This window comes from Dermochelys coriacea, chromosome 2 (assembly GCF_009764565.3).
Source record: "Dermochelys coriacea isolate rDerCor1 chromosome 2, rDerCor1.pri.v4, whole genome shotgun sequence".
Classification (NCBI taxonomy): Eukaryota; Metazoa; Chordata; order Testudines; family Dermochelyidae; genus Dermochelys; species Dermochelys coriacea.
This window is the reverse complement of record NC_050069.1, coordinates 84,878,540-84,905,790: the sequence shown is the minus strand read 5'-3', so window position 1 is coordinate 84,905,790 and position 27,251 is coordinate 84,878,540. Positions and strand designations below refer to the sequence as shown.

The 27,251-nt window shown below is 42.7% G+C and overlaps 1 protein-coding gene across 1 annotated transcript in view; it reads left to right on the top strand.

Moving 5' to 3' along the window:
* COLEC12 (collectin subfamily member 12) overlaps window positions 1–27,251 on the top strand; it is a 137,282-nt gene that overhangs the window by 9,015 nt on the left and 101,016 nt on the right. Inside the window, exon 2 of the mRNA XM_038389393.2 lies at window positions 6,574–6,624. Within this exon, the coding sequence (XP_038245321.1) occupies window positions 6,574–6,624 (51 nt within the window). The remainder of the gene's footprint in view (window positions 1–6,573; window positions 6,625–27,251) is intronic.

Sequence of the window (27,251 nt, the reverse complement as noted above, 5' to 3'; positions counted from 1 at the left end):
GGACTGAGCAGTAAGTGAAGTCCTGATGCAGAAATGCAAGGATGTACCTATGTTACTGATGGAAAAATATCTCTCAGAAGGTCCCTTCATTTTTCTGACTGGATCTTTCTCCAGTATGTTTAAATACTGGCTAGTTACTTTTAAAACTTTTCAACAATAAATATCTTTCTTCTCTATCTGAAATCCCAATTTTTGTAGATCCTTCTTCAAGCAGAGCTCCAGTTGAAGCTAATGGAAGCTTTGCTTGGGTAAGGACTCTTATTTAAGTTCAGTTTTTCTCCTCTTCTTTATTCTAGATTCATTCGCTGATTCTTCTTACTAAAAGCTGGAGCTTTGTAAGTCAAAGCATTGATATGAAGTAGTGAAATACATGACTGTGACCTGTATTGATCATGTTAGCATAGCATTGTTGACAAAACTCCTGAAGTCCTATCTAGCATCATGTACTGGGCTCAGTGGAAAACCTTGACTGTCAGTCTTTTTTGGTTGTTCCAAAGTTCTGATCAGGAATTGGGATGGGGTTTCTATAGGGTATTAGATTTCACAGTCTAATCTGCTTTTTATGAAGCATGTTGTATTTTTAAAGAATCTAGCCAAGCTCATACAGGAAAGGTGCTGCCATGCCATAGAGCGTGTGAGCAAAGTGACATTCCCTTAGCTGCACTAGTAGTTCCAGGATTGGAGTGTGCTAAGCCCCATCCTCTTAAGTGGTAGACTTTGAGTTGAATTATGGCTGCCTTCTCCTGCACTGCTAGGGAGTTAGATCCTCTTCAGACTAGATGGGAGGTGGGACATTGTGACATTCAGGTAGCCACAAGAGCAAATTCAATTATATTACTTAAAGAGAAATATGCCCTTTGTGTTTTTCACTGAGGAGAAAAAACACTTTTTATTTCATGTTAAAAATTATCATTAAATACTGCCCTAAAGTACCCTATGAAAAGGGAAAAAACTAACAAACAACAGCAATAAACTTCAAAGTTAAGGCTTTCACTCTGCCAAATGTTGCTCTGTTACACCTGCATAGCCCCACTGAAATCAATGGAATTGCACAGATGTAAGTGACAGAATTGCAGTAGCGTCAACACCGTACACTCAAAAAATCATAGGTAGATCCTCCAAATTGCTTGAGATTGACTTTAATATAATGAGATTTAAACAAAGAATATACTTCTGGACTCTTTTCATTAGCTTTCTGGTTTTGTTTTGAGTACATTGAAGTCACATTTACATATTTTCCTCTGCAACCATGAGGGCTAGAAATTGTTTTTTAATGAAAACTGAGGTTCTCCTGTAGTGGTTAAGGCAGCAGTTCTCAAACTGTGGGTCGGGAACCCAAAGTGGGTCACAACCCCATTTTAATGGGCTCACCAGGGCTGGGGCCAGGGGCCAAAGCTGAAACCCCTGGGCTTCAGTGCTGGGTGGTCGGGGCTCAGGTTACAGGCCCCCTGAAGGGGGCGGGAGTTGCGGAGCAATGAAGTTTGAGAACCCGTGAGTTAAAGTGTTAGGGGAAGGAGTTAGCCTTAACTCTGGATTTATGTTTATCAGTTTGTTTCTCAACTTTTGTTTTAACACTGTAACTTAGAGTAAAGTCTGAGTTCAGATTCATATCACTGGTTGAATTCTCATTCCATAATTCCCAAAGGGGCAGGGCTTTAATTCAACCTCCTCTCTAATTTATTGCTAATGTATTGTTACATATACAAATACAATTTATTGTTTATTTTTTTAAAAAAATAGTTTGTTTATATTTTCACCTTTAATAACGGAAGGCCAAACATAAGGACTGATGAATTTGGCCCATTACTAATTTTGCTCACAAAGAAATAAATTATCTGCTCCACAGTTTAATGTAAAGGAAGCAGAGAACTTGTTGATATGTGTCCGTATAGTCTATATTTATCTTCAAAACAGCATGAATATGCATCATAATTAAGAGATTTAATATGAGCATTATAAAGTCTTTTTACCTTCAAGCAAAGAAAAACGGTAGTCTTCAATAAATCACAGTGCACTGTATTGCACAAATAAAAAAGCCAAAGGTCCAAAGAAATCTAAATACATCTCTGGCAATGCTATTGGGCAAAACATGAGTAATGAAATGACTTATACGTCCATCTAGTGTTCTGGGGAAGGAGATGGGATTTTCAGCAAACTAGCATAGCTAATTAACCGTATATCACCCATAAACTTTTTTGATTCTTCAGCACTTTCATTGTACTCTATGAAAGTAAAGTTTTCCTCAGAAAAACTATATAAATGACATCTTCTTGTTCAACATAACCATTCTTTTTATATAATCAGATATGAATTTGCTTACATTAATGACAAAATATATTTTTACTACTTTTAACTTATATTGGCACTGCAGAGCCAAGACTCAGAAGAAAGGGGGAGAGAGGTTCTGTTTCTTCTTATGCATCATTAAATGACTAGTTTGCTAACTTTCAGTTGGTTATATCTGTGCACAGCTATCAGTGAAGGCTCAATTAAATTAGTTACAAAAATGATAGGGTGTAAATTAGCAGTTACCACTGAAGATAAAGGTCTTGGTGTCCTGGATAGTTCTCTGAAAACATCTGCTCAGTGTATAGTGGCAGTCAGAAAAGTTAACAGAATGTTAGAAATAATTTGGAAAGAGACAGATAAGTCAGAAAATATCATAATACCACCATATAAATCAATGGCATGCCCACACTTTGAATACTGCCTGCAGTTCTGGTTGCCCCATCTCCAAAGAGGTAGTTTAGCACTGGAAAAGGTAGAGAAAAGGGCAACAGAGTGGGACTTTTCAGTTTAGACAAGAGATGACTAAGGGGAGATATGATGGAGATCTATACAATCATGAATAGCCTAGAGAAAGTGAATCAGGAAGTGTTATTTACTCCTTCACATAATTCAAGAACCAGGCATCACCCAATGAAATTAATGGACGGTAGGTTTAAAACAAACAAAATGGAATATTTCTTCACATAGTGCACAGTTAGCTTTTAGAAGTTGTTGCTAAAGGATGTAGTGAAGGCCAAAAGTATGACTGGATTCAAAAAAGAATTAGATAAGTTCATAGAGCATAGGTCCATCAATGGCTAATAGCCAAGATGGTTGAGGATGCAACCCCGTGCTCAAGTTGTCCCTAAACCTGTGACTGCCAAAAGCAGATGGACCATTGGTCTGACCCAGGATGGTGATTCTTATGTTCTTATCTGATATGTGAGAAGGAGAAAAATCTATTTTCACTCTCAGATCCCTATTGAGTTCGCAGGATTAGCTGTTCTAAACTCCTTCCTCTTGTCTTTACACTTGTAAACTGAACACATCTGATGTTGAAATTATTGAGACAGTAAACATGGAACTCCACAATGCCATATTTTAGTCACAGAGCAGAACTGCACTTCAAACATAGCTATATGTATTTTGTTGTAGCTAATAAATATCAGTTTGCTCATTTGTACCAGGGCTAAATTTTGCTTTTCATCTAGAACTGAAATGGGAAAATTACAACCAATAAGCAGATCAGCAGTAATGCGATAAAAGGGTCTGAAAGGAATGCAGACAAATGTGTTTCCAGCTGAATAGGGCAGTTATGCATTAAGGTGCCACCCAGGCTTTCCTCTGGCCCACATTTCATAAAAGGAGCACAATAACAATTTTCCACATAAAGTATATATTTTTGACATTTAGTTCCAACAGAAAAGACATTAATTTCTCTAAAAGAAGTATGAACATCCCTCATCCCTGGGTCCTTTTTGGATCTGATTCATGTGTCTTTCTAGGAGACCTTTTATTTTATTTTATTTTATTTTATTTTATTTTTAAAAAAGAATATACTTTTAATTCCTTTAATCATTCCAGATATAGTACATCTGAAACAGTGAGTCCCCTCTCTGAGTGGCATTTTCAGCCCTGTCCAATCGGTCTATTTAAATTATTTATCATTGTATTAATTATCTTAAGTTTTACCTTCTGGGGCAGACAAAGGCTTTTAGTCTGTCACTTCTAAGCACCTGGTTTTTTTCCCCCCAAGAGTTCTCTGAGATCATAATTCAACACCTATCAAGATCTCTTCCCAGTGAGGAGTTGGAGATGATGATCCTAGCAACAGCACTTAGAAGGGATTTGAGGGAGACACTGTTATGGTACTGAGGCCAGAGAAGGGGAGATTACAGTAGTCAAGGGGCAAGGTGATCAGGGCTTGCACAAGACTTTGACAGAGAGGAATGATGGGATCTTAGAGATGTTTCGGAAGAAGCAGCAAGATTTAGACGTCTTGGCTGTGAGGGTCAAAGTGAAAGGCCAAACCAAACATGAAGTCAAGATTGTAGTCTTGAGTTACCAGGCATGTGGTTGTGTTGTCGACCATGATAGACAAATGGGGAGAGAAACGAGTTCAGTCTCAGCCTGAGTTATGCAGCTCTTTCTTGCACACCAGAGTGGCAGTTTTTCCAAAGCTCTGTGTAGTGAATGAGTACTGTTGGGGTGTGTGAGAAAGCTGAATGTTGACTGATTTGTGATCACTTTGATTTATTAGCATTTGCCATGATACGATTGGCCTCTTTGTTGGGTAGAGTTTTCAAAGTGTACATTTTGGAATTTGGCAGGCTTCAGGAGAGTTTAGGGAAGTGGTTTCTTGTTGCCTTGAAAAGTCTTTTAGGAAGCTGCCACAAGTACTTGGATTCCATACAAATGCATCCAACTCAGGATCCAATTCAGGGTATAGGCAGCTGTGTGATGGATGGGCACTACCTGTAAGAAATGTAAGGTGAAAGGTTAGGATAGAAGGTTTTGAGCTGTCCAGTCAGAGCATCAGCTGTGTGAATGTTAAAGTCCTGCAAGGTGATAAATTCAGTGAACGTCATCAACATGTCGGGCAATGTCTCCATCAGCTCCCCTGGGAGCCTTTGATGTTTGGGAGCTAATAGATTAGTAGTATACTTGGTTAGTCTTGTCTTTGGGCAAGAGTAAATGGATGCCCTCAGAGGATTTTGATTTGTGTGTGCTTTTCCTGATCTTGAGCCTGAATGGGAAATGAATGACTATGATCCATCTAGAGAGGACAAATCTGGAGGTCTGGCTGTGTAGTGAATAACATATCCTGGGTGGGGTGGGGATGGGAGAGCCAGGTGAGGTAGCAGTTGGCTACCATGTCAGCCAGCCAGATTTCTGTGAGACAGACCTGGCTGGTTGACTCATCGGCGATGAGACTGAATGGTGAGTGGCCTATTGAATGCAGATTTTGCACTGAATCTCATAAGGCTGAAGGCCCACTGATTGTTTGAGGCCTGTATAACATATCTATTTTGTGATTGCACCTGACTGACTGAAGCTTTCTGGTAACCTTCTGTCCAGATACTGGCTGGTATTCCTGTTTACTTCTTTCTGTTATGGCTTGTCTTGGGAAAGCTGTAGGTGGGAGGTCAGTGTACTTGGTAGTGATGGCAATCTCTGTGTGTTGCACGCCTAGAGAGTGGTGTCGGCCTCCTAAGGGACTGATTTAAGGTGAGCTCTTGGTGAAAATTTGTAATTGCTCCAGATGCCCTAGGTGTGGCAGAAATGTTTATACCCAGTCTAAGCACATTGCCAATGTTGATGTGGGAAGGGGTGAAACGCTGCTCCAGAACAGTGGAAAATAGGGCTGCAAATGGGAAGGGCCATGCTGGGGGTGGGAGAAAGGGCAGGATTGGTGGAGGGATGTTATATACTTAGTGATATTGCTTGTTTGTGTTGGTCATAATCCTTTTCTTTGTGCTGTTACTGGCAGGAGGAAGTGGGGAGAGATATGAAATTAATGACAAGCTAAGGCTTGAATACCAACCTCTTACTCCCAAGTCAAGAGGAAAAGGACTAAATACTCTTATTTCTGCTAACTTTTTGAACTTGACCAACGTGTCAGTTCTGTTGCCCACGTCTGAATGAGGTTTATCTCTTCAAGTGAAGTTAGTGTTCATGAAAGGTGATGGATTGACAGCCCTAGCAACTGAAGCCTTCTCTTTATTCACAGGAAAAGCACAGCATAGGCAAGCAGTAAAGCAAGCATGCCCAAAAGACCTTTCTCATGTGCCTCTGCCCTGACCTGGAGGGGACTCCCCTGTACAGGTTAAAAGGTGGTTCAGTCTCTGTGCCTACTTATTCCTTTGCCTTGCTGAGACTGCTAACAAAGATGCACTAAGTGCCAGTTGTGATGAGGAATTTGTCTGCTAAAATCTGTACTAAGACAGCAATCAATTTAATAAAAGTTCCTGAACAGCCATCAGATGATAACTTATCAATTGGATTTCTGCTGGTGACTCAGAGAAAAAAGGGTCCAAGTATCATGCAGGTTTCAGAGTAGCAGCCGTGTTAATCTGTATTCACAAAAAGAAAAGGAGTACTTGTGGCACCTTAGCCAAAGATTGGGGTGGAAGATTAATAGTGGAAAGAGGAAAGTTTGAGATATTTTCATATCAGCAAGCAGTAATATTGATAAAACCAATTAACCTTTCAAATACAATGTTCAGTAACCTTTTGTGTATACTCAAACTTCTGTGCCTTCATGGCTAATTTTAGTACTAAATCTGTGCATCTGCCTTTCTGTAGACGACTTTGCAGAAGAGGAGGAGGTGCAGTCCTTCGGTTACAAGAGGTTTGGTAAGTAGCAACAAATCTCTCACTTTGCTCTTTCTTATTACTCACGTGAAGTCAAACAGGTCTTACAAAACCCCTTACTGGTAGCCATAGGTGCTACAAACCAGGGGGTGCAACAGCACCCCTACTTTGAAGTGGTTTCCATCACATACAGGGGTTGCAGTTTGGTTCAGTGGCTCTCAGCACCTCCACTATAAAAAATTGTTCCAGCACCTCTGCTGGTAGCAGTAAGACAAAGTATGGGAACAAGCTCATCACGGGGCTGATGCAGATGTGCAAAGGAAATATACAGTATAGGACCAGAAACAGGTGTTATGTTTACACCTGGTAAACATCTTTGGTAAGTATATTCTTCAGAAACAGTCCTGAGCTAACTGTCCAGAGTGATCTTAAGTAAATATATATTTGCTTTCTGTGATATTACCTGTTTTATTGTTTACTTGTTTACATAACTGTTTCATATGAAGTTTGCCCTCCAGCAGAAATGAATAGCTGCTGGCAGTTTAGAAAAAGGTACAGTATCATGCATCATGGATTTCTCCTTGTCAATTATACTTTCCTTAGGCCTGTAAATGACTAGGTTACTTTTCAGGAATAAGACAATGGGAACTATTATGGACTCTTGGAAGACATGGTGACAATTTAGCCAGAAACCCCTCCCTCCATCCCCTGCATTTCTCACAAAAAAACAAATGCCATGAGAACAAGGCAGAAATAAAGGTACTTGGAGTGTGCTCATTCAAAGTTTAAAAACAAGTCTTAATAACAATTTCTCATCACCACCTTATCGTTTACTTCTGATGTATTGTGGTATAACTTGATATTTTATGAATTGCTACTTAAACAACAATGCTGTTGAGTTCTTTAATTAACCTAACAATATCACTTGTCTCACTTTGATCTTTGTTCATTATAAATAACTTTTGTATGGCACTGATCCCCATTGCACACAACTCTGAATGAGTGCTAGTAATCACTGAGACTGTTCCCTATTCTCAAGGGAGTTTTTCCTTCCTCGGCAACAACCTTTGGAGGCATTCCATAGCCACCCAAGGGCAAGAGCAATCAGACTCCACGCTGTTGCCATTGGGATCACAGGAATGATAGTGTCAGAACACTGAGCCCACTGCATCTAAATGCATGGAAAGCTCTGTCCAAGATGACTGATAGTGAGATTTCTTAAGGAACACATATAAAGATGCCTTGCTGTTTGGAAGCTGTCAGCAGGGAGAAAAAGCACAAGCGACTATCTAAAAACTCACCTTATTTCCCTCTCTCTTACCTCAAGCAAATGATGATGGGAAGGTGTGGGGCAGGAAGGGTCCACTCTTCGCTAATACCCACAATATGGAGCAAGAGCCCCTTCATTGCCCCTGGTTAACACAGGTGGAAAAGGATAACTGAATTAAAACAAATATATTTATTTATTTAATTCCTACTGCCTCAAAAGGAGTGGAGGAGAGGAACATTTGTAGCATAAGGAACTGCAATATTTGGGAGGTGGGGATTTTATTTGCATCACCTCTTCTTCCCCTGAGCTCCTCCACAGATCCCTGCTTTGGGCTTTTTTGGATAGGTCAGCTCACCGTAGGGCCAGCATTTGCGGCTTGGAAAGTTCATAAGGCTGCACATTTTATTTATTTTCGCTGGATCAGACCCTGGAATAGCAGAGGATTCTTGAGAAACAGTGAGAGAGTGTAATCACACTTCTCTCACCTCTAATGAAAAAGGCAGTAATTCAAAATGAAATATAAAAGTAGTCGCCCTCTGGCTATGCAGTGCTCATCAGTGTGGTTTTGCAATGAATGACTAAATGTTTTAGTGTGAAGTTATCCTGTCTGTGTAACAACCCACTTGTGTGACATAACAGGTATTAATGTGTTAAACGGTTGCCTTTTTTCCCCCTTTACCCTGGATGGTGTGCCACTAACAAAATTATTCATTTCTCCTCTTAAAAATGTCATAATGCTCATCTGAATATTTCCAGAACAGCTTTTATTACTGCTTATGGAGAAAGGGAGAAGCAGTATGGTATTGGTAGTAGGAAGCCATTTCTCATGCTCTTGTTCTGAGTGGAACGTGAGAGAGAGATTAGTTCCATTTCTAGAAAATAACCTTAATCTCTCCTTAATCAAAACAAAATTCCTGAGCTTTTTCTCAAAAAGAAAAGGAGTACTTGTGGCACCTTAGAGATTAACAAATTTATTTGAGCCTAAGCTTTCATGAGCTACAGCTCACTTCATGAAAGCTTAGGCTCAAATAAATTTGTTAGTCTCTAAGATGCCACAAGTACTCCTTATCTTTTTGCAGATACAGACTAACACAGCTGCTACTCAGAGCTTTTTCTACTCTCTTCAGTATTTGAAATAACCCCTTCAACCAGTCTTTGTTTTGGAAGAGTCATATATAAAAAAGGGCCAGGAAGCTTCTTTGTGCATACCCAGTATTCACATTGCAGTGGGAATTTTATAAATATATAATATCCTGTTCAAAAATCCATTCTCAGCCGTCCATATTATTTTTTGGGAACAAATTGTCAAAAAGAATTGCCAAAATTGACTCACACAGTTTGTGCATGCCCATTTGTACATGCCCTCTTTGTATGTGCCGGCAGTTGTTTGTACAACTATCTGTCTTCAGTGTACAAACACACGTACACATACTACTTTGGGGGGGGGCATTATGTGCCAAAACCTAAAAATTAGGTGCACAATAATTAAAAATTCTGCAGATTTTATTTGTCAAAATAACACTACATAATCACACCAGTTTCAATTATTTTGGTAATTTATTTAAAAATACCTGTCAGCAAGTATGTCTGTAAGAACACACACACATTTCCCGCAAGAATAGAGAGTTAAAGAAACCCCTATGACAACTCAGTTCCTGTTTCTCTGCCCCCACCCCCAGAGCCTAGCTGGGGGGCCCAAACACTCACAACTGCTCCATCCCCAGAACCCAACCACAGTGCTCCCACCCGAGCCGAGTCCCGGGGCCCCCCAGCCCAGATACCCACACACTGTCCCCCGAGCCCAGGCGCGAGGTCCCCCAGCCCAGATACTCCGCACCTCTTCCCCCATGAGTCCAGCTCTGGCCCCCGCATCCCAGTCACCTGTATTTCTCCCTCCCCTCACCCAGAACCCAGGGAGCCAGAGGGAAAAACAGCCTGATGCTTGGTCCCAGGCTTGCATGTTTCCTTAGGGCAGGGATGGCCAATCTGTGGCTTCGGAGCCGCGTGCGGCTCTTCAGAGGTTAATATGCAGCTCCTTACCTAGCCACTGATTCTGGGGCTGGAGCTATAGATGCTAACTTTCCAGTGTGCTGGGGGTGCTCACTGCTCAACGCCCTACTCTGCCCCAAGCACTGCCCCCTACTCCACCCCTTCCCTCAAGGCCCCTGCCCCTGCCTCTGACCCTTCCCCTGAGTCTGCCATACCCTCACTCCTCCCCCCCCATAATGGCCTCCTGTGCATGTGAAACAGTTGATTGGGGGAAGGAGGGAGTAGGCGCTGATTGTTGGACTGCTGGGAGGTGCTGGGAGCTAGGATGTGGATGGGGGGCTGATGTATTATTGTGGCTCTTTGGCATGTACATTGGTAAATTCTGGCTCCTTCTCAGGCTCAGGTTGGTCATCCCTGCCTTAGGGTGACCAGGTGTCTGGTTTTTGACTGGAACACCTGGTCTGACCAGGCCGTTGACTGTTCAGTTGGTGGCACTGTGCAGTGGGGCTGGCAGGCTCCCTGCTAGCCTTCGCACCAAACGGCTCCCGGATAGGAGCTGGCATGTCTCCTCTCCAGCTCCTATGTGTAGGGACAGCCACGGGGCTCCGCATGCTGCCCCCGCCCCAAGTACCTCCCCTAAAGCTCTCATTGGCCGGGAACCACAGCTGCGGATGGGGCAGCACACAGAGTCGCCTGGCCACGCCTCTGCATAGGAGCTGGACGGGGGACATGCTGCTGCTTCCAGGAGCTGCTTGAGGTAAGCGCTGCCTGGAGCCTATACCCCTGACTCCCTCCAGGGCCCCTGCCCCAGCCCTGGACACTGTAACTTACCATAGCTGCACAGGTGTGGACCAGTAGATTAAGCACCTGACTGGGAATTGGGAAGTCCAGGAAATCCTGGCTGTGATATTTATTCCCTCTTTGGTCAAGTCTGTGCCTCAGTTTCTCCATCTGTAAAATTGGGGATAATAGGCATTTTCTTACCTTTTGGGGTGTCATGAGGATTAGGTATTTATGAAGGTCTTTGAAGAGGAAAAAGCTCAGTGCAAGTACTAAGTCTTTTTGTTGTTTGTGTTATGTGGATATTGAGAGCGCGTATTCCAGGCTGTTCAATGAAATCCTACTGCTACTGACTTACATCCTCTACTAGAATGTGTTTGATACAATAGGGGCACTATTAATACAATAAGGGTCTTTAAACCACGATTTGAGGACTTCAATAGCTCAGACATAGGTGAGGTTTTTCGTAGGAGTGAGTGGGTGAGATTCTATGGCCTGCGTTTTGCAGGAGGTCAGACTAGATGATCAGAATGGTCCCTTCTGACCTTAGTATCTATGAATCTATAGCATTGATCCTCCATGAGTCCTTAATATAAGAGCTATTATTTTACTCTGAAATACTGTGAATAGTACATAGCAATGATATTAGTTCTTCATTTTTCTGAGTGAGGCAGGTATTGCCTCAGTAGCAGAACTGCTGTTGATTTCAATTGCCATTGACTCCACCTTTTTGGGAGGAGGTAGGGTTTGTTTGTCCTTTCTGGAACATAAAATGTTTTAAGTGAGAGAGAACCAGAACACTGTTGATTTCATGAAAAACACTGGAAGAAGCTTAGTGTATTTAAAAGCTTACAGTGAGTAATTGCTGGCAGCTGGGAACAGTTGTTGGTCAGTGTTTGGCAAGCAAAGTTTTGACCAAACGGCTTCTCAAGAGTTCAGCAAAAGGGATTTATTATAAGTGACGTTGGGTTTTGCTTGTTGTTGCCATTAGTTCATTCTGCAAACAGAACAGATCTGTAAAGTTGAAAATGGATGAGGGGAAGGGAGACTAATAAACCTTGTTACTCTCTGCACTCAATTTCATTGATGTTCAGTGGAGGAGGAAGACATCCTGGGGGAAACCTTGTGTTTTGGGAAAAAACCTTTCAAAAATAGACTAAACACTGCCCCACCCTACCAACATAGACACACACCACTTCCCCTGAGTCTCTCTCTCGCCCTCTCTTGTAAGCTAATTTTAAATAATTTGTGTTGTTACCAGTCTTTTCAATTGGCAAAACATTAGCTAACTATATTAAGCCACAAACATGTTAAATAACAACCAGGGCATTCTCTGGCCTACTTCAAGATACTAAAAAAATAGTGTATATTTTTCCTCTTTGTTTTTAAGCAAAGAACAAGTTGCTGTAGGGAGGTTGAGGAAAGGTCCTTTTCCAACCGAGTGTTGGTTGAGGCTGTTTACTTCCTTTCAATGATTGCTGCAGATGTGCAAGAAAACTGCCAGGAGTGAGCTATCTGCTGACTCAGCTTTCCATTGCTTTTGACTACTGTGGTGAGAGTGTATATAAGAAACCTACTTTGTCACCATTGCTTCTTCTGTCAGTCATAGTGTGTAGCTACTTTTGAAGTAATCTAATCCATATATCAGATGGGGGAAGGAGACTAAAGCCCTGAGGTAACGGGGGAAGTGGGATACCGGGAGGAAGCACAAGCAGGAGCATACGAGAGGGGACGGCTCCTGCCTCATACTCAGAAAGAGGGACGATCAGCGAGTTATCTCAAGTGCCTATATGCAACTGCAAGAAGCCTGGGAAACAAGCAGGGAGAACTGGAAGTCCTGGTACAGTCAAGGAATTATGATGTGATTGGAATAACAGAGACTTGGTGGGATAACTCACATGACTGGAGTACTGTCATGGATGGATATAAACTGTTCAGGAAGGACAGGCAGGGCAGAAAAGGTGAGCGAGTTGCATTGTGTGTAAGGGAGCAGTATGACTGCTCTGAGCTCAAGTATGAAACTGCAGAAAAACCTGAGAGTCTCTGGATTAAGTTTAGAAGTGTGAGCAACAAGGGTGATGTCGTGGTGGGAGTCTGCTATAGACCATCGGACCAGGGGAATGAGGTGGACGACGCTTTCTTCTGGCAACTCATGGAAGTTACTAGATCGCAGGCCCTGGTTCTCATGGGAGACTTCAATCACCCTGATATCTGCAGGGAGAGCAATACAGCAGTGCACAGACAATCCAGAAAGTTTTTGGAAAGTGTAGGGGACAATTTCCTGGTGCAAGTGCTGGAGGAACCAACTAGGGGCAGAGCTCTTCTTGACCTGCTGCTCACAAACCGGGAAGAATTAGTAGGGGAAGCAAAAGTGGATGGGAACCTGGGAGGCAGTGACTATGACCATCGAGTTCAGGATCCTGACACAGGGAAGAAAGGAGAGCAGCAGAATACAGACCCTGGACTTCAGAAAAGCAGACTTTGACTCCCTCAGGGAACTGATGGGCAGGATCCCCTGAGAGAATAACATGAAAGGGAAAGGAGTCCAGGAGAGCTGGCTATATTTTAAAGAATCCTTATTGAGGTTACAAGGACAAACCATCCCGATGTATAGAAAGAATAGTAAATATGGCAGGCGACCAGCTTGGCTTAACAGTGAAATCCTTGCTGATCTTAAACACAAAAAAGAGGCTTACAAGAAGTGGAAGATTGGACAATTGACCAGGGAAGAGTATAAAAATATTGCTCGGGCATGCAGGAGTCAAATCAGGAAGGCCAAATCACACCTGGAGTTGTAGCTAGCAAGAGATGTTAAGAGTAACAAGAAGGGTTTCTTCAGGTATTTTAGCAACAAGAAGATAGTCAAGGAAAGTGTGGGCCCCTTACTGAATGAGGGAAGCAACCTAGTGACAGAGGATGTGGAAAAAGCTAATGTACTCAATGCTTTTCTTGCCTCTGTCTTCACGAACAAGGTCAGCTCCCAGACTGCTGCACTGGGCAGCACAGCATGGGGAGGAGGTGACCAGCCCTCTGTGGAGAAAGACGTGGTTTGGGACTATTTAGAAAAGCTGAACAAGCACAAGTCCATGGGGCCGGATGCGCTGCATCCGAGAGCGCTAAAGGAGTTGGCGGATGTGATTGCAGAGCCATTGGCCATTATCTTTGAAAACTCATGGCGATCGGGGGAGGCCCTGGACGACTGGAAAAAGGCTAATGTAGTGCCCATCTTTTAAAAAGGGAAGGAGGAGGATCCGGGGATCCTCCACCAAAGGCAAGTTATGCCTGACTAATCTAATTGCCTTCTATGATGAGATAACTGGCTCTGTGGATGAGGGGAAAGCAGTGGATGTGTTGTTCCTTGACTTTAGCAAAGCTTTTGACGCGGTCTCCCACAGTATTCTTGCCAGCAAGTTAAAGAAGTATGGGCTGGATGAATGGACTATAAGGTGGATAGAAACTTGGCTAGATTGTTGGGCTCAATGGGTAGTGATCAATGGCTCCATGTCTAGTTGGCAGCCGGTATCAAGTGGAGTGCCCCAAGGGTCGGTCCTCAGACTGGTTTTGTTCAATATCTTCATAAATGATCTGGAGGATGGTGTAGACTGCATCCTCAGCAAGTTTGCAGATGACACTAAACTGGGAGGAGAGGTAGATACGCTGGAGGGTAGGGATAGGATACAGAGGGCCCTAGACAAATTAGAGGATTGGGCCAAAAAAAATCTGATGAGGTTCAACAAGGACAAGTGCAGAGTCCTGCACTTAGGATGGAAGAATCCCATGTACTGCTACAGACTAGGGACCGAATGGCTAGGCAGCAGTTCTGCAGAAAAGGACCTAGGGGTTACAGTGGATGAGAAGCTGGATATGAGTCAACAGTGTGCCGTTGTTGCCAAGAAGGCCAATAGCATTTTGGGATGTATAAGTAGGGGCATTGCCAGCAGATCAAGGAATGTGATCGTTCCCCTCTATTTGACATTAGTGAGGCCTCATCTGGAGAACTGTGTCCAGTTTTGGGCCCCACACTACAGGAAGAATGTGGAAAAATTGGAAAGAGTCCAGCAGAGGGCAACAAAAATGATTAGGGGACTGGAACACATGACCTATGAGGAGAGGCTGAGGGAACTGCGATTGTTTAGTCTGCGGAAGAGAATAATGAGGGGGGGATTCGACAGCTGCTTTCAACTACCTGAAAGGGAGTTCCAAAGAGGGTGGATCTAGACTGTTCTCAGTGATAGCAGATGACAGAACAAGGTCTCAAGTTGCAGTGAGGGAGGTTTAGGTTGTATATTAGGAACAACTTTTTCACTAGGAGGGTGGTGAAACACTGTAATGTGTTACCTAGGGAGGTGGTGGAATCTCCTTCCTTAGAAGTTTTTAAGGTCAGTCTTGACATAGCCCTGGCTGGGATGATTTAGTTGGGGATTGGTCCTGCTTTGAGCAGGGGGTTGGACTAGATGACCTCCTCAGGTCCTTTTCAACCTTGATATTCTATGATCAAGCTACTGCTCTCTCCATGTTTTCCTCTAGAAAACTATCACCACCATTAACCCTATCCTGTCAGAATTTCAAGAATTTTCATTTTTACCTTTAGGAACAGAGTGAATGAATGAAGTTTGGAGGTCATCCTTTCAGAGGCACACATCTGACAATCTCTCTAGTTCAGGGGCGTGCTTGGGGGGGCAAGCTGGGGCATGGGCCCCCCCAATCAGTGTGGGCACAAACTCCTCCAGATTGGGCATGGGGAGAGTGAGCTCCACTGCCTGCAGAAGGAGGAAGGATGAAAAGCCAGCTTAGGGTTGCCAATTTTTGTTGGATGGATCCCTGGAGATTTCAGCACATGGCATAATATTAAATTAAAGATTAATCTTTAATTCCTGGAGACTCCAGGACAATCCTGGAGGGTTGGAAACCCTAAGCCAGCTCCTCTGGCTACAGGGAAGGGGAGTGGTGGGACAAGGGAGAGCCAGCTCTTCTGGCTGTGGGAGGCAGAGAGAGTGCCCCTCCAAAAGCAGCCAAATTTTTATTCCTGTGCATGTCCCTGCTTTAGTTAGTAATTTATTGTAAAAGATAACTTCTACAGTCAACGGTCCTGTAAGCTAATTTCGCAGGTTTTGAGTTTACTTGCCAAAGGCTTATTTAATATATGGGAAAAATAACTCACATGAGGAGTTATAGTATAAACTTTTTTTCTTTTTAGCTTTTTTTTAATTTATAAAGTTAACAACATTTATTCAAACAAACATGTCTAACAACACTGAGATCATACTGGCAAATCTTACACTACAAAGAAAAGTGTTGATTTCAGTTGAACACAAAGTTAAAATTTTGGAAGGGATATTAAACCTCATGCTTCATGGATTAAAGCAATGTCTAATTATTACATACGAGGATGAGGAGAAGAATATCTCACATCTGCCTACACCTTCCTCACCGCATTTGCTGCTGGCCCCTGGCAGCATTAGGATTCTGGATTATGTGTACCTCAGGTGTGACCCAGTATATATGGCAATTCCTGTGTTTGTGTTCACAGTACATACCACTTCAGGGTGACGGGTGTGGGGAAGAGAATTTTAATTTAACGTGTTTGAGAAATTATAAAATATATAATGCTCAGATTGTGTGTACGAAATCCAATACAAAGTTATACACCATACAGTTTATTCCATGCTGTTGGGCAATTCAAAACAAGGATGATGAACTTATCTTTCTTTGTTATGGAACCCGTGGCGAAGTTTTTGGAAACAGAAGAAATTGGAATGAATGATGACATGAAAAATCTGAAATCATGCTGATAACAGAAGCCCAAAGATGGAGCTAACATAGAATAAGGAGGAAGACCATGTAAGTCTATCCCCTTGTGTTGAATTAACAGTCCTGCCATCTTCATCTGAAAAGTTGCAAGAAGGGTCTGACTGGTTCCCCCCTGCCTGCGGGGTGCCACCTAATGTACTGGGGTTCCACTGAGCCCGCCCATTCACCAGCCTGGGCCCCCTCCCTCTGTCCTGTGTGCGTGCATGCACACACACCTCAGCTGCAGAATGATACTGGTACTGAAATCAGTGCTGCATAGGAAGGCTTTCAGCTAAGGAATTGCCCAGCACTCAAGTGCCGCACACCCTCTGGAGTATAAACTCAAAATTATATTGTCTTGCACTGCACCAAAATCTATGTAGCATAAGCTCATGAAATCCCTCAATGTGGAGGAAGATATGCACAGCTTCCCCCCAGTTCTGAATTACACAAACTAGTTTTTGGAATAAACTTGTTTTTTGTTTAACAACTACAAAAGGTAGATTTTAAGTGATTATAAGGGCTAGCAAACAAAACAAAGCAGATTACTGAGCAAATAAAACAAATGCAAACTAGGTTTGATATACTAAAGAAACTGGCTACAAATAGTAATTTCTCATCCTAAATGTTGTTTTAAGCAAATTGCAGAATTTCTTTGGGCCAGACAGCTCTTGCTTGCAGCTTAAAACTCCAGGTATATCCTTCACGGGCCAGACCATTCCCAGCCTAGGTTCAGTACTCTCCCGCAGACCCACCTCGTTTCCTGTTTGTCTTTGTTTCTTAGATGTCTTCAGTAGTCATCTTGGGTGGGGATTCAGTGAGGAACAAACCAAGATTACTCCCCAGTCATAAATAGGATTTACATATGGCAGGAATCCTTTGTTTCCCAGTTTGACCCACCACTCCCTCTTAACTGAAAAACACTAGGTGTCCAAGATGGTGTCCAGTACCAGGTGACATGATTACCTGACCCTGAAGTGTCAAAGCAGCATCCCAGGAAACTTCTCCGGAAGCAGGGAGATTAGCATCTTCAAAGTCCTATTGTTCTCCCTAATGGTCCATTCCAGGCTGATTGCATTCTGTCTGGTAGGTGTCCCCAGGTGCAAACACAGTTGTAATTGTTACATAGTTCATAGTCCTAACTTTAGATACAAAAGTGACACATGTATACAAATAAGATCATAACCTTTCCAATGATATCTCACATGACTCATCTTGCATAAAATACGTTTTAGTTATGCCATATTCATATCGTAAGCATATTTCTATGAAGAATATGGGGCATAATGTCACAAAGGATAAGTATAACCTCTTTCTGAAAAGTTGTTTGGGATCTTGAACTTCCACCCAGCATACCAGAGATGGGCAAGAAGGGACTTCATTTCAACATCCCATCCAAACAATAGAACTTCTAAAAGCATACTATGTGACACCTCTAGGGACCAATTTTTCAGCCATACAGAGGGTGGAATAGTGATATAGTTGCAAGCAGCATGGCCATCTGAGTGTGACTTGCATACTGGGATCGTTCATTGTTACTGTAACAGGAATAAATCTCCTTTGTCAGTGTTTGGGGAAGAGGCAGGGCATGCAAGCAAGGGATGAGTCGTGATTAATGCAAACAGAGCATGTTCCTTTCTGGCAGTTGTGCATGTGCAGCAGCGATGTGTGCATAAGCGAGAAAAAGCTCAGTGTCTGACGTATTCATGTCCCAGTTTAACTCTTGTGTAGTGCTGTCATGAAGTGCACAGAGTTTGCACTACTTCAGACACCCATATTTTCAGCAGGATATATTTGAGCACTGGTCTCTCAACAGATGAACAACATGGTATGAAAAATCTTTTTTCTTAGTTGGTTAGCAATAGACCTATGACTCCACAATAGGCATGACTGATGGGGGCCAGTATGAGAATTGTATTCTTTGGCTTTATAAACTTTTTAACCTTGTCAATAGCTCTCTGGGTGTCACTGCATAATAACTACTGGTTCACACAGTGGAAGGTCCCTGGATGGCCTCTTCTGTATGGGCACATTATGCAAATCAAGCCCCTCCTACTCATTGATGCCATTCTACAGGATCTCACTCATTTTACAATAATGACATGGACAGGTGCACCGATGTAGTACCTAAGTATCTAAATTAGACCTTAGGTAGAATTTACATGTCAGGAACTGAATGAGGCCCATAGTGTCATTCTTGGGGTAGGAATTAAACCAATTAGCCTCTGTTCCAAAAATGAGAGCCGCTAACTGACCACATCATACAGAAATATGGCACCTGCAAACTTTTTGTTTTTTTTAATGTATAGATCTTACATTTAAAAAGAGTGTTTTTTGTAGTGAGTGGCAAAGGAACAATTGAACTGGATCCATTCAATGACTAATTCCTAAATATTGATTTATATTTTATACATAAATAGAGAAAAATGCTATTTACTGATGGGGCCCATAGCGGGATGGATATGATGGGTTTGTTCTGAACCAAACACAACACATGGTTGATTTTTCCACAACATTACTATTCTTCCATCTTCAGTAAAAGTTATTACAACTGCAAACTTGAAATGAAAACTCTATCAATAACTTACAATGGAAAACCAGAACCCTGAGATAGACAAAACTTTACATTTAATAATCAAAGAAATGTGGAGCTGGAAGGGACCTCCCGAGGTCATCTACTCCAGCCCCCTTCACTGAAGCAGGACCAAGTATACCTAGACCATCCCTGACAGGTGTTTGTCCACCTGTTCTTCAGACCTTCCAATCGTGGAGATTCCACAGCTCCCAGGAAAGTCTATTGCAGTACTTAACTATCCTTATTGTTAGAACACTTTCCCTAATATCTAACCTAAATCTCCCTTGTTGCAGATTAAGCCTATTATTTCTTGTCTGACCTTCAGTGGAAAAGGAGAAAAACTGATCAGCCTCTTTATAATGGCCCTTAATATAGTTTTAGGCTGTTACCAGGTCCCCCCTCGGTCGTCTTTTTTCAAGACTAAATATGACCAGTTTTTTGGGGTTTGTTTTTTTTTCAACCTTTCCTCATAGGGCAAGTTTTCTAAAACGTTCATCATTTTTGTTGCTCTTCTCTAGACTCTCTCCAGTTTATTCACATCTTTTCCAAAAGCGTGGTGCCCAAAACTGGATGCAGTCCTCCAGCTGAGGCCTCACCAGTGCCAAGTAGAGTAGGAAAATCACCTTCTGTGTCTTACATATGACACTCCTGTTAATACATCCTAGAATGATACTAGTCTTTTTTTGCAGCTGCATCACATTATTGGATCATATTCCATTTGTGATCCACTCTAAGCCCAGGATAATTTTCTGCAGTATTATTACCTAGCTAGTTATTCCCCATTTTATAGTTTGTGTACTTCATTTTTTTCCTCCATGAGTGTAGTATTTTGCATTTGTCTTTACTGAATTTCATCTTGATGATTTCAGACCACCAGTTCTCCAAGTTGTCAAGGTCATTTTGAATTTTAATCCTGTCCTCCTAAATGACAGCAACCCCTCCCAGCTTGCTGTCATCCACAAATTTTATAAGTGTAATCTCCACTCAGTTATCCAAATCATTAGTGAAAATGTGGACTGGCACCAGACCCAGGACAGATCCCTGTGGCGCTCCTTTAGATATACTGATACCGTACATATTTTTATTATAAATAACATCGTTCAGAAATTATCACTGTAAGCATTTGTTAAAACTCCTACTTTTAGCATTTTCTGGTAGTTGCAGAAAGAGCGTTTATTCATTAAACACTGCCCAGAGCACCCCCTCCAGCCCAGAAATCTACTCTTTATCCCTTGATGAATCCAGTCAATTGTTCAAAACTCTAATAACATGCAAAAAATGTGTAGCATCAGTCTGGCAATGTGTACTGCATGCACACAAACCTTAAGCCTTCAGAGGAAAAATATCTAAGCTCTAAATGTTTCAGTTGACTTTGTTCTAGGTCTGAAAAAGGCCAGTGGTGGAGGGTTTCAGTCCCCACAAACAGAATAATTAAAGAGGGCATTCTTCTATGTATGTGTTTGCAAATTTAATAAAATTATCTGGGCTGCCATTAATAACAAAGCCTGGAAGGTCTGGCAAGTTACTTCCAGTTCAATGATCTGGTCAAATTTATCGTATTATAAAATGTGTCTGTATGATAATTAAAGCCATGTTGAATGAAACTTTGTGTTGCTGTTCATGCTAGGATGAGAACTTTCATCTGAAGTGACCCTTTTGTCAGAAAGGGACAGTCAGGCAGAAGCCAGCTTTGACTTTTCTCCTCTCCTCGGGACTAAGGAAATATTCCCAGGGTGGCTGGTGACTGTGTCCATAAATGTGTGGAAAGAGCCCCAAATAGCATCTTGTTCTTGTTTATTTGAGGGTTTTAGTCTATTAGAACTTCTGAAAGCAATGAAAGTTGTTCACAAAGTTGTGCATATTTCATTTGCATGCCTAACCTCCTACCTGCTTTTGAGCACCTTCCATCCATTTCTGAAATGTATTGAAATGAGAGACATACAATCAGTAATTGTGTATTTTACACTCTTTTTTTGTACTGGAGTTGGAAAATAGATGCATGAGCTTGACTGTTACATTTACATACCAGAGGAATGAAAAATTTTGAATATGTAGTCCATCATATCTTGGAGATTTTGCTTTTGCTTTTCCACTAAATATTATAGATGGACAGTTAATGAAATACTTACCACCTGGGCTCTACCAAAATCCCTGGCCTGAGCGACCCAGTCACACATGATACTGTATGTGTTCATGAGCTTACAGGGATTCCCTGAAATAGACTGCTTTATACAGAGACTAAGAATTGTCTCATCTGCAATCAGCATCTTTCTGATAACATGAAAACAGTGAAAGGAATGGAAATTAAAGATATATGAAAATGACACATTGGGAAGCTGGCTGTTAGGTTCATATTTGGAATACTTGCTGTAATTCCTGATGTCATTGGTGAGCATCTTTAAATATTGTTCAAACTAACAGTATGTACATACAGCCAACTGCTACTATCTACCCCTCTTCATTAACTTCCACTAACAACACAGATGCCATTATATAACAAAATACTTCAGAACTGTACTATGGACTTGCTCTATCTAGCATATCACCTACAAAAGCATCCCAAGTAATGATGCCAATGTGTTGTGTTTACTGCATGTAACCTAGCTGTTCAACAGACGCTGGTATCTGGTGATAAGTGGAATTCACCCTTTAAATTTAAAAATTAGTGTCACTTTCTTTTGAGGGCATATGAAACACTTAGGCTAAATGTTTTGTACTGACAATCAGGAATAAAACTCATACCCTTCATCAGCCGGTCATGGGTGCTGCTGTCTTTAAACTCCTAAATTCCTTTCCCTTCCTTGGAAGGCACTTTGAAACACCAGGAAACTCTAACGGTGACATTATCAGGCATAGAGGAAAAGCTTGAAATTCCAGGAATGTCAGCTCAGTATTTGGGGCCCAGTTCTCCAAGGTACTAAATACTTTCTGGCTTTATTGAATATTGAGGGTAGTGTCCTTCAGAGAAGGTGCTAAGCATCTCAAAGGATCAGGACCTTACTAAGCTAGCAGTTTTTTTCCAAACAAGCTGTGCCTAAGTAAAGCTATGGTACTTCTATTGCTTCCTTGGATCAGTAAGTGGTGAGCAACAAACAATGCAAGCAGCAAAAGAATAGATATGTCAATAAAAAGTTGCTAAGACTAACACTCAGAACAACTTAGCCTGATAAATGAATTTATATTCATATGCACTAACACAATAAGCACCTGACAGTCCAATTAGGAGGCCTCAGATTCTATTGATGTCTTGCTTGGTGTCCGAGCCAGACTTTTTTCATGTAGATAGAGCAGCCATCTTACTTCCTGCTCTCCATTTCAGAAATGTCCTAGTGAAGGGAAAAGATCAGATTAAATTAAATTGGTACAATCATTGGTCTGAACCCCTCAAAAATCTTAGAATCAAAATGTCATAATGTTTTGACATAACATGTAATTTAATATTATTTCAAGCATCTGTGGTGCTGTATGACTCATGCCTCTTCTCCCATGTGCGAGGGAGCCTGAAACTGTGAGGCAAGCAGCCTCCCGGGATTGGGCCTGAGGGCTCTCAGCTCTCACACACAGACAGTGCTCTACGCCCCACCCAGTTTCCCTGTCCATCACTGTCAAGAACCAGTGTGCTGTATTGGCAATAGGAAATGAGCAGCAGACCCAATGGCTGAGGAGGAAGAGCTATCAACCCACAAGGCTGGCAGGCTCATGGTCATCGCACCCAAGAGGAAGAGATGTAGAGTACAAATGATTTGGGACTCCCTTCTGAGGGGGATGGAGGCATTCATCTGCCAAGCTGATGTTATGTCCCTCATGTCCACTGAAGGTAGGAAAAGAAATAATCAGTCTAAGGGGCAACAAGGGAGATTGAATGATTTTGCTAATATCTAAAAAACTATAAGGGTAGTTAAGTTCTGGATTTGACTTCCAAGGGAGATTGTGGAATCCCCATGATTGGAGGCTTTTAAGAACAGGTTGGACAAATTCCTGTCAGGGATGATCAGGGTTTACTTGGTCCTGCCTTAGTGCAGGGGGCTGCCCAACTTGATCTCTGAAGGTCCCTTCCACCACTACAATTCTATAATAATGTGTTCAGCACCTTGTAGGATTGGCTCCTTAGCTTCTAGACAATTAACCGGGACAGCTGACTGGCCAGATCTAATCAATTGTATTCCTATAAATGGGAAATCTTTGAAGTGGGGGTTTGAAGAGACTTAACTTCATGCCTGAAGATTTATTCAGCACATTAAGTGGAAGAAATAAATGACTTCCTGTGATGAGGTATACAAATCCCACGCTGGAGAGCAGTGGGTTAAGGAGCAACTCTGGTTCCATGCAGCCCCACTCTGACACACCTGCAAAGCCTGCAGAAGCTGGTGGAAGGGCTTTAAGAAGGGGAGAAGAGCAGCTCAGAGGTGGGCAGTAAAAGGGAGCAGGTGGCTGTTCTGAGCACAGAAAGTACTGTCCAGGAGCTCACTGCATGAGACCTGACAACACAAACCTCAGCTAACCCACAAAGGAGAAGCAGGACATGAAGTGGGTGGATCAGGGACTTGATTGGAGTGAGTTACTTTAGGAAGCTGAAGGAGACTAGGGTAGGAAGTGGTCTGAGGGATAGTAGTTTGCCACCCCAAGGTGTTGGGTGGAGCTGCCCACCATTGGGCCCTGGACTGGAGCCTAGTGGAGATGGGGGGCCTGGGCTCCTATACCCAATCTGAGAGGACAATACAATAACAAGAGCCTTCACCTCTGGTGAGAGGCTAGCTAGAAGACAATTCAAGGGCCCAGCCCTCAAAGCCCCTGTGCTAAAGGGGAGACTGGAAACCCTTGAGGCAGGGGCCCTGAAGGGCAGGGCTCTACTTCAAAGTGGAGATGTCCTGCCAACCACTGCCTGACCACTAGCCACTGCCACTAGCCAGCACTGTTGGTGATCGTGCACCTTCTACGCTTCCTCACTGAGAGAGGTATTTTCAATATTGGAGATACTTCTTTGCCTTGGTCCTCAGTCAATAGGTGTATTATATGGGGGGTCTGGCTACTATTGTCCTTCAATTCTAGGTCTCAATGTTAAATTGTATAACTGTTCGATGTAAGGAATCCCATGCAGCCACTGTCTTGAAAATCTGGCAATGCATGCTGACCTAGAAAAATATGCCTGAGGAAGAACTTGGTATTGTGGATGGGCCAAATAAAGTTCATAAAAGTCTTTATGGTGGGCTTGTCTGTGGCAGATAATGGGGGAGGAAGCCTATGTGGTTTTGCTCTCATTATAGTGAGATTAAAACAAAATCACAGTTCATGTGCTGAGACGCTACAGATAAGACAAAGAAGAGCTGGGATATAAATTATATTTATTCTTTTCTTTATCAACTTTGTTAGTATTCATGGTGCTTGGCTTAGCTATCAATGCAGAAAAAATATCTGGCTTGTTTTACCTTGGGTTAAGTGAATGTGCTGACATTCTGGAATGACTGGAAGCACATTGTGAAAGATATATGAAATGGAAGAAGCCCTGCCTGGTGTACAGACACAGTATGGAGGAGTGTTGAGCAATCAGTGCTTTGATAGTTTCTATGTGCTACAGACACTCACCATTCAGTTCAGAGATGCATTCCAAAAACCCTGTTCTCCCCATCCCCAAGCCAAGAAGTGAGACCAAAGATGCCCTAGAAAAATTAAAGTTAATTATTTTTGCTTTAGTTGTCCACCCTTTGTCCAAACTGGAATCTTTGTGGGAGGAAGATAGAGAGGGGAACTTGATTCTGCTTTCCACAGTTAGGATCGCTTGGAATGTCTGGGTTTTTTTTTATGGGCTTTTAAGAATGGATAGGACATAGTGGGGAGAGAATACTATGGGGTGTTGCTCTGCTGACAGTTATTTGCTGATAGGCAATTTTATGAAGGAGTGAGGATGACTAGTTGTGCTTTTAAAGGATGGCAGGCAGTAGGAGCTCTTTGCGTGCCTGTGATGGAGTGGTATGACCTGCATAAGGGCTGAACCGGTGAAATAGGCCAATTAACCTATAGGCTGCACCTGGAGGGGAGTCAGGGTCTGATAAAGGCCGATGAAGCCCAGCAGGGAGAGGAGCTAGGATTAGCTTATAAAGAAAGGAAGTTGGCGTTAAAAGAGGGCTGCAGGGAATGACCCTCTGCAGCCCTTCTCTAGAGGGGATGGGGGTTAGCATGAGACAAGGATGAGTTCTAGGAGGAGAAGAAGCTCTGGGATTCTGCCTGGGAATTGAGACTCTGGCAAGAACCTGAGACATGGTGAAGTAGCCTGAGGAAGGCTAGAAAATAGAGGGAAAATGAGAGGAAGGAGTCCAGGGAAACAGCAACAGGGTCTGAGATTGTGTAGACCATGGTTGCTAGACACCCTGGGCTGGAACCTGGAGCAGTGGGGAGGCTTGTTCCCCTTCCAGTCCCAGTGGAAGTGTTGCAGTCTGGGCAGTGGACTAGAAAACTGGCTGAAACAGTTTGTCCATGGGAACTTTGATACCCCAAAAGGGGAAGACTATAATGACCTGCACAGGGGGCCATGTCACAAAGAAATAACCTGATTCCTGAGAGAGAGACCATGGGGCAAGGAACCAAAGGAGGGGGTGTCAGGCTGACCAAGAGCTAATCCCCCCATATGAGCCACCCCAGTGGTGAGTAGTAAACCCTGTGACAGTGGCTCTTTGCATATTTTATACACTGAAACTTAAAAAAACTTTAATATAACTCTCTAAAAGTGGTGTGGTTTTGAAAGTGTTTAGTAGCTCATGTCATGTTGCGCTGTACATGATACAGAGGTTGTGTGCCTCACACTGGAAAGTGGAAAATCCCAGAGTGTTTATAGATTCAAAATTAATGGAAATTGCCTTGATTTCATAGAATCATAGAATATCAGGGTTGGAAGGGACCTCAGGAGGTCATCTAGTCCAACCCCCTGCTCAAAGCAGGACCAATATCCCCAAATAATCATCCCAGCCAGGGCTATGTCAAGACTGACCTTAAAAACTTCTAAGAAAGGAGATTCCACCACCTCCCTAGGTAACACATTACAGTGTTTCACCACCCTCCTAGTGAAAAAGTTGTTCCTAATATACAACCTAAACCTCCCTCACTGCAACTTGAGACCATTACTCCTTGTTCTGTCACCTGCTACCACTGAGAACAGTCTAGATCCATCCTCTTTGGAACCCCCTTTCAGGTAGTTGAAAGCAGCTATCAAATCCTTCCTCATTCTTCTCTTCCGCAGACTAAACAATCGCAGTTCCCTCAGCCTCTCCTCATAAGTCATGTGTTCCAGTCCCCTAATCATTTTTGTTACCCTCCGCTGGACTCTTTCCAATTTTTCCACATCCTCCATGTAGTGTGGGGCCCAAAACTGGACACAGTACTCCAGATGAGGCCTCACTAATGTTGAATAGAGGGGAACAATCATGTTCCTTGATCTGCTGGCAATGCCCCTACTTATACATCCCAAAATGCCATTGGCCTTCTTGGCAACAAGGGCATACTGTTGACTCATATCTAGCTTCTCGTCCACTGTAACCCCTAAGTCCTTTTCTGCAGAACTGCTGCCTAGCCATTCGGTCCCTAGTCTGTAGCAGTACATGGGATTCTTCCGTCCTATGTGCAGGACTCTGCACTTGTCCTTGTTGAACCTCATCAGATTTCTTTTGGCCCAATCCTCTAATTTGTCTAGGGCCCTCTGTATCCTATCCCCACCCTCCAGCGTATCTACCTCTCCTCCCAGTTTAGTGTCATCTGCAAACTTGCTGAGGGTGCAATCTACACCATCCTCCAGATCATTTATGAAGATATTGAACAAAACCAATTTGAGGACCGACCCTTGGGGCACTCCACTTGATACCGGCTGCCAACTAGACATGGAGCCATTGATCACTACCCATTGAGCCCAACAATCTAACCAAGTTTCTATCCACCTTATAGTCCATTCATCCAGCCCATACTTCTTTAACTTGCTGGCAAGAATACTGTGGGAGACCGCGTCAAAAGCTTTGCTAAAGTCAAGGAACAACACATCCACTGCTTTCCCCTCATCCACAGAGCCAGTTATCTCATCATAGAAGGCAATTAGATTAGTCAGGCATGATTTGCCCTTGGTTAATCCAGGCTGACTGTTCCTGATCACTTTCCTCTCCTCTAAGTGCTTCAGAATTGATTCCTTGAGGACCTGCTCTGTGATTTTTACAGGGACTGAGGTGAGGCTGACTGGCCTGTAGTTCCCCGGATCCTCCTCCTTCCCTTTTTAAAAGATGGGCACTA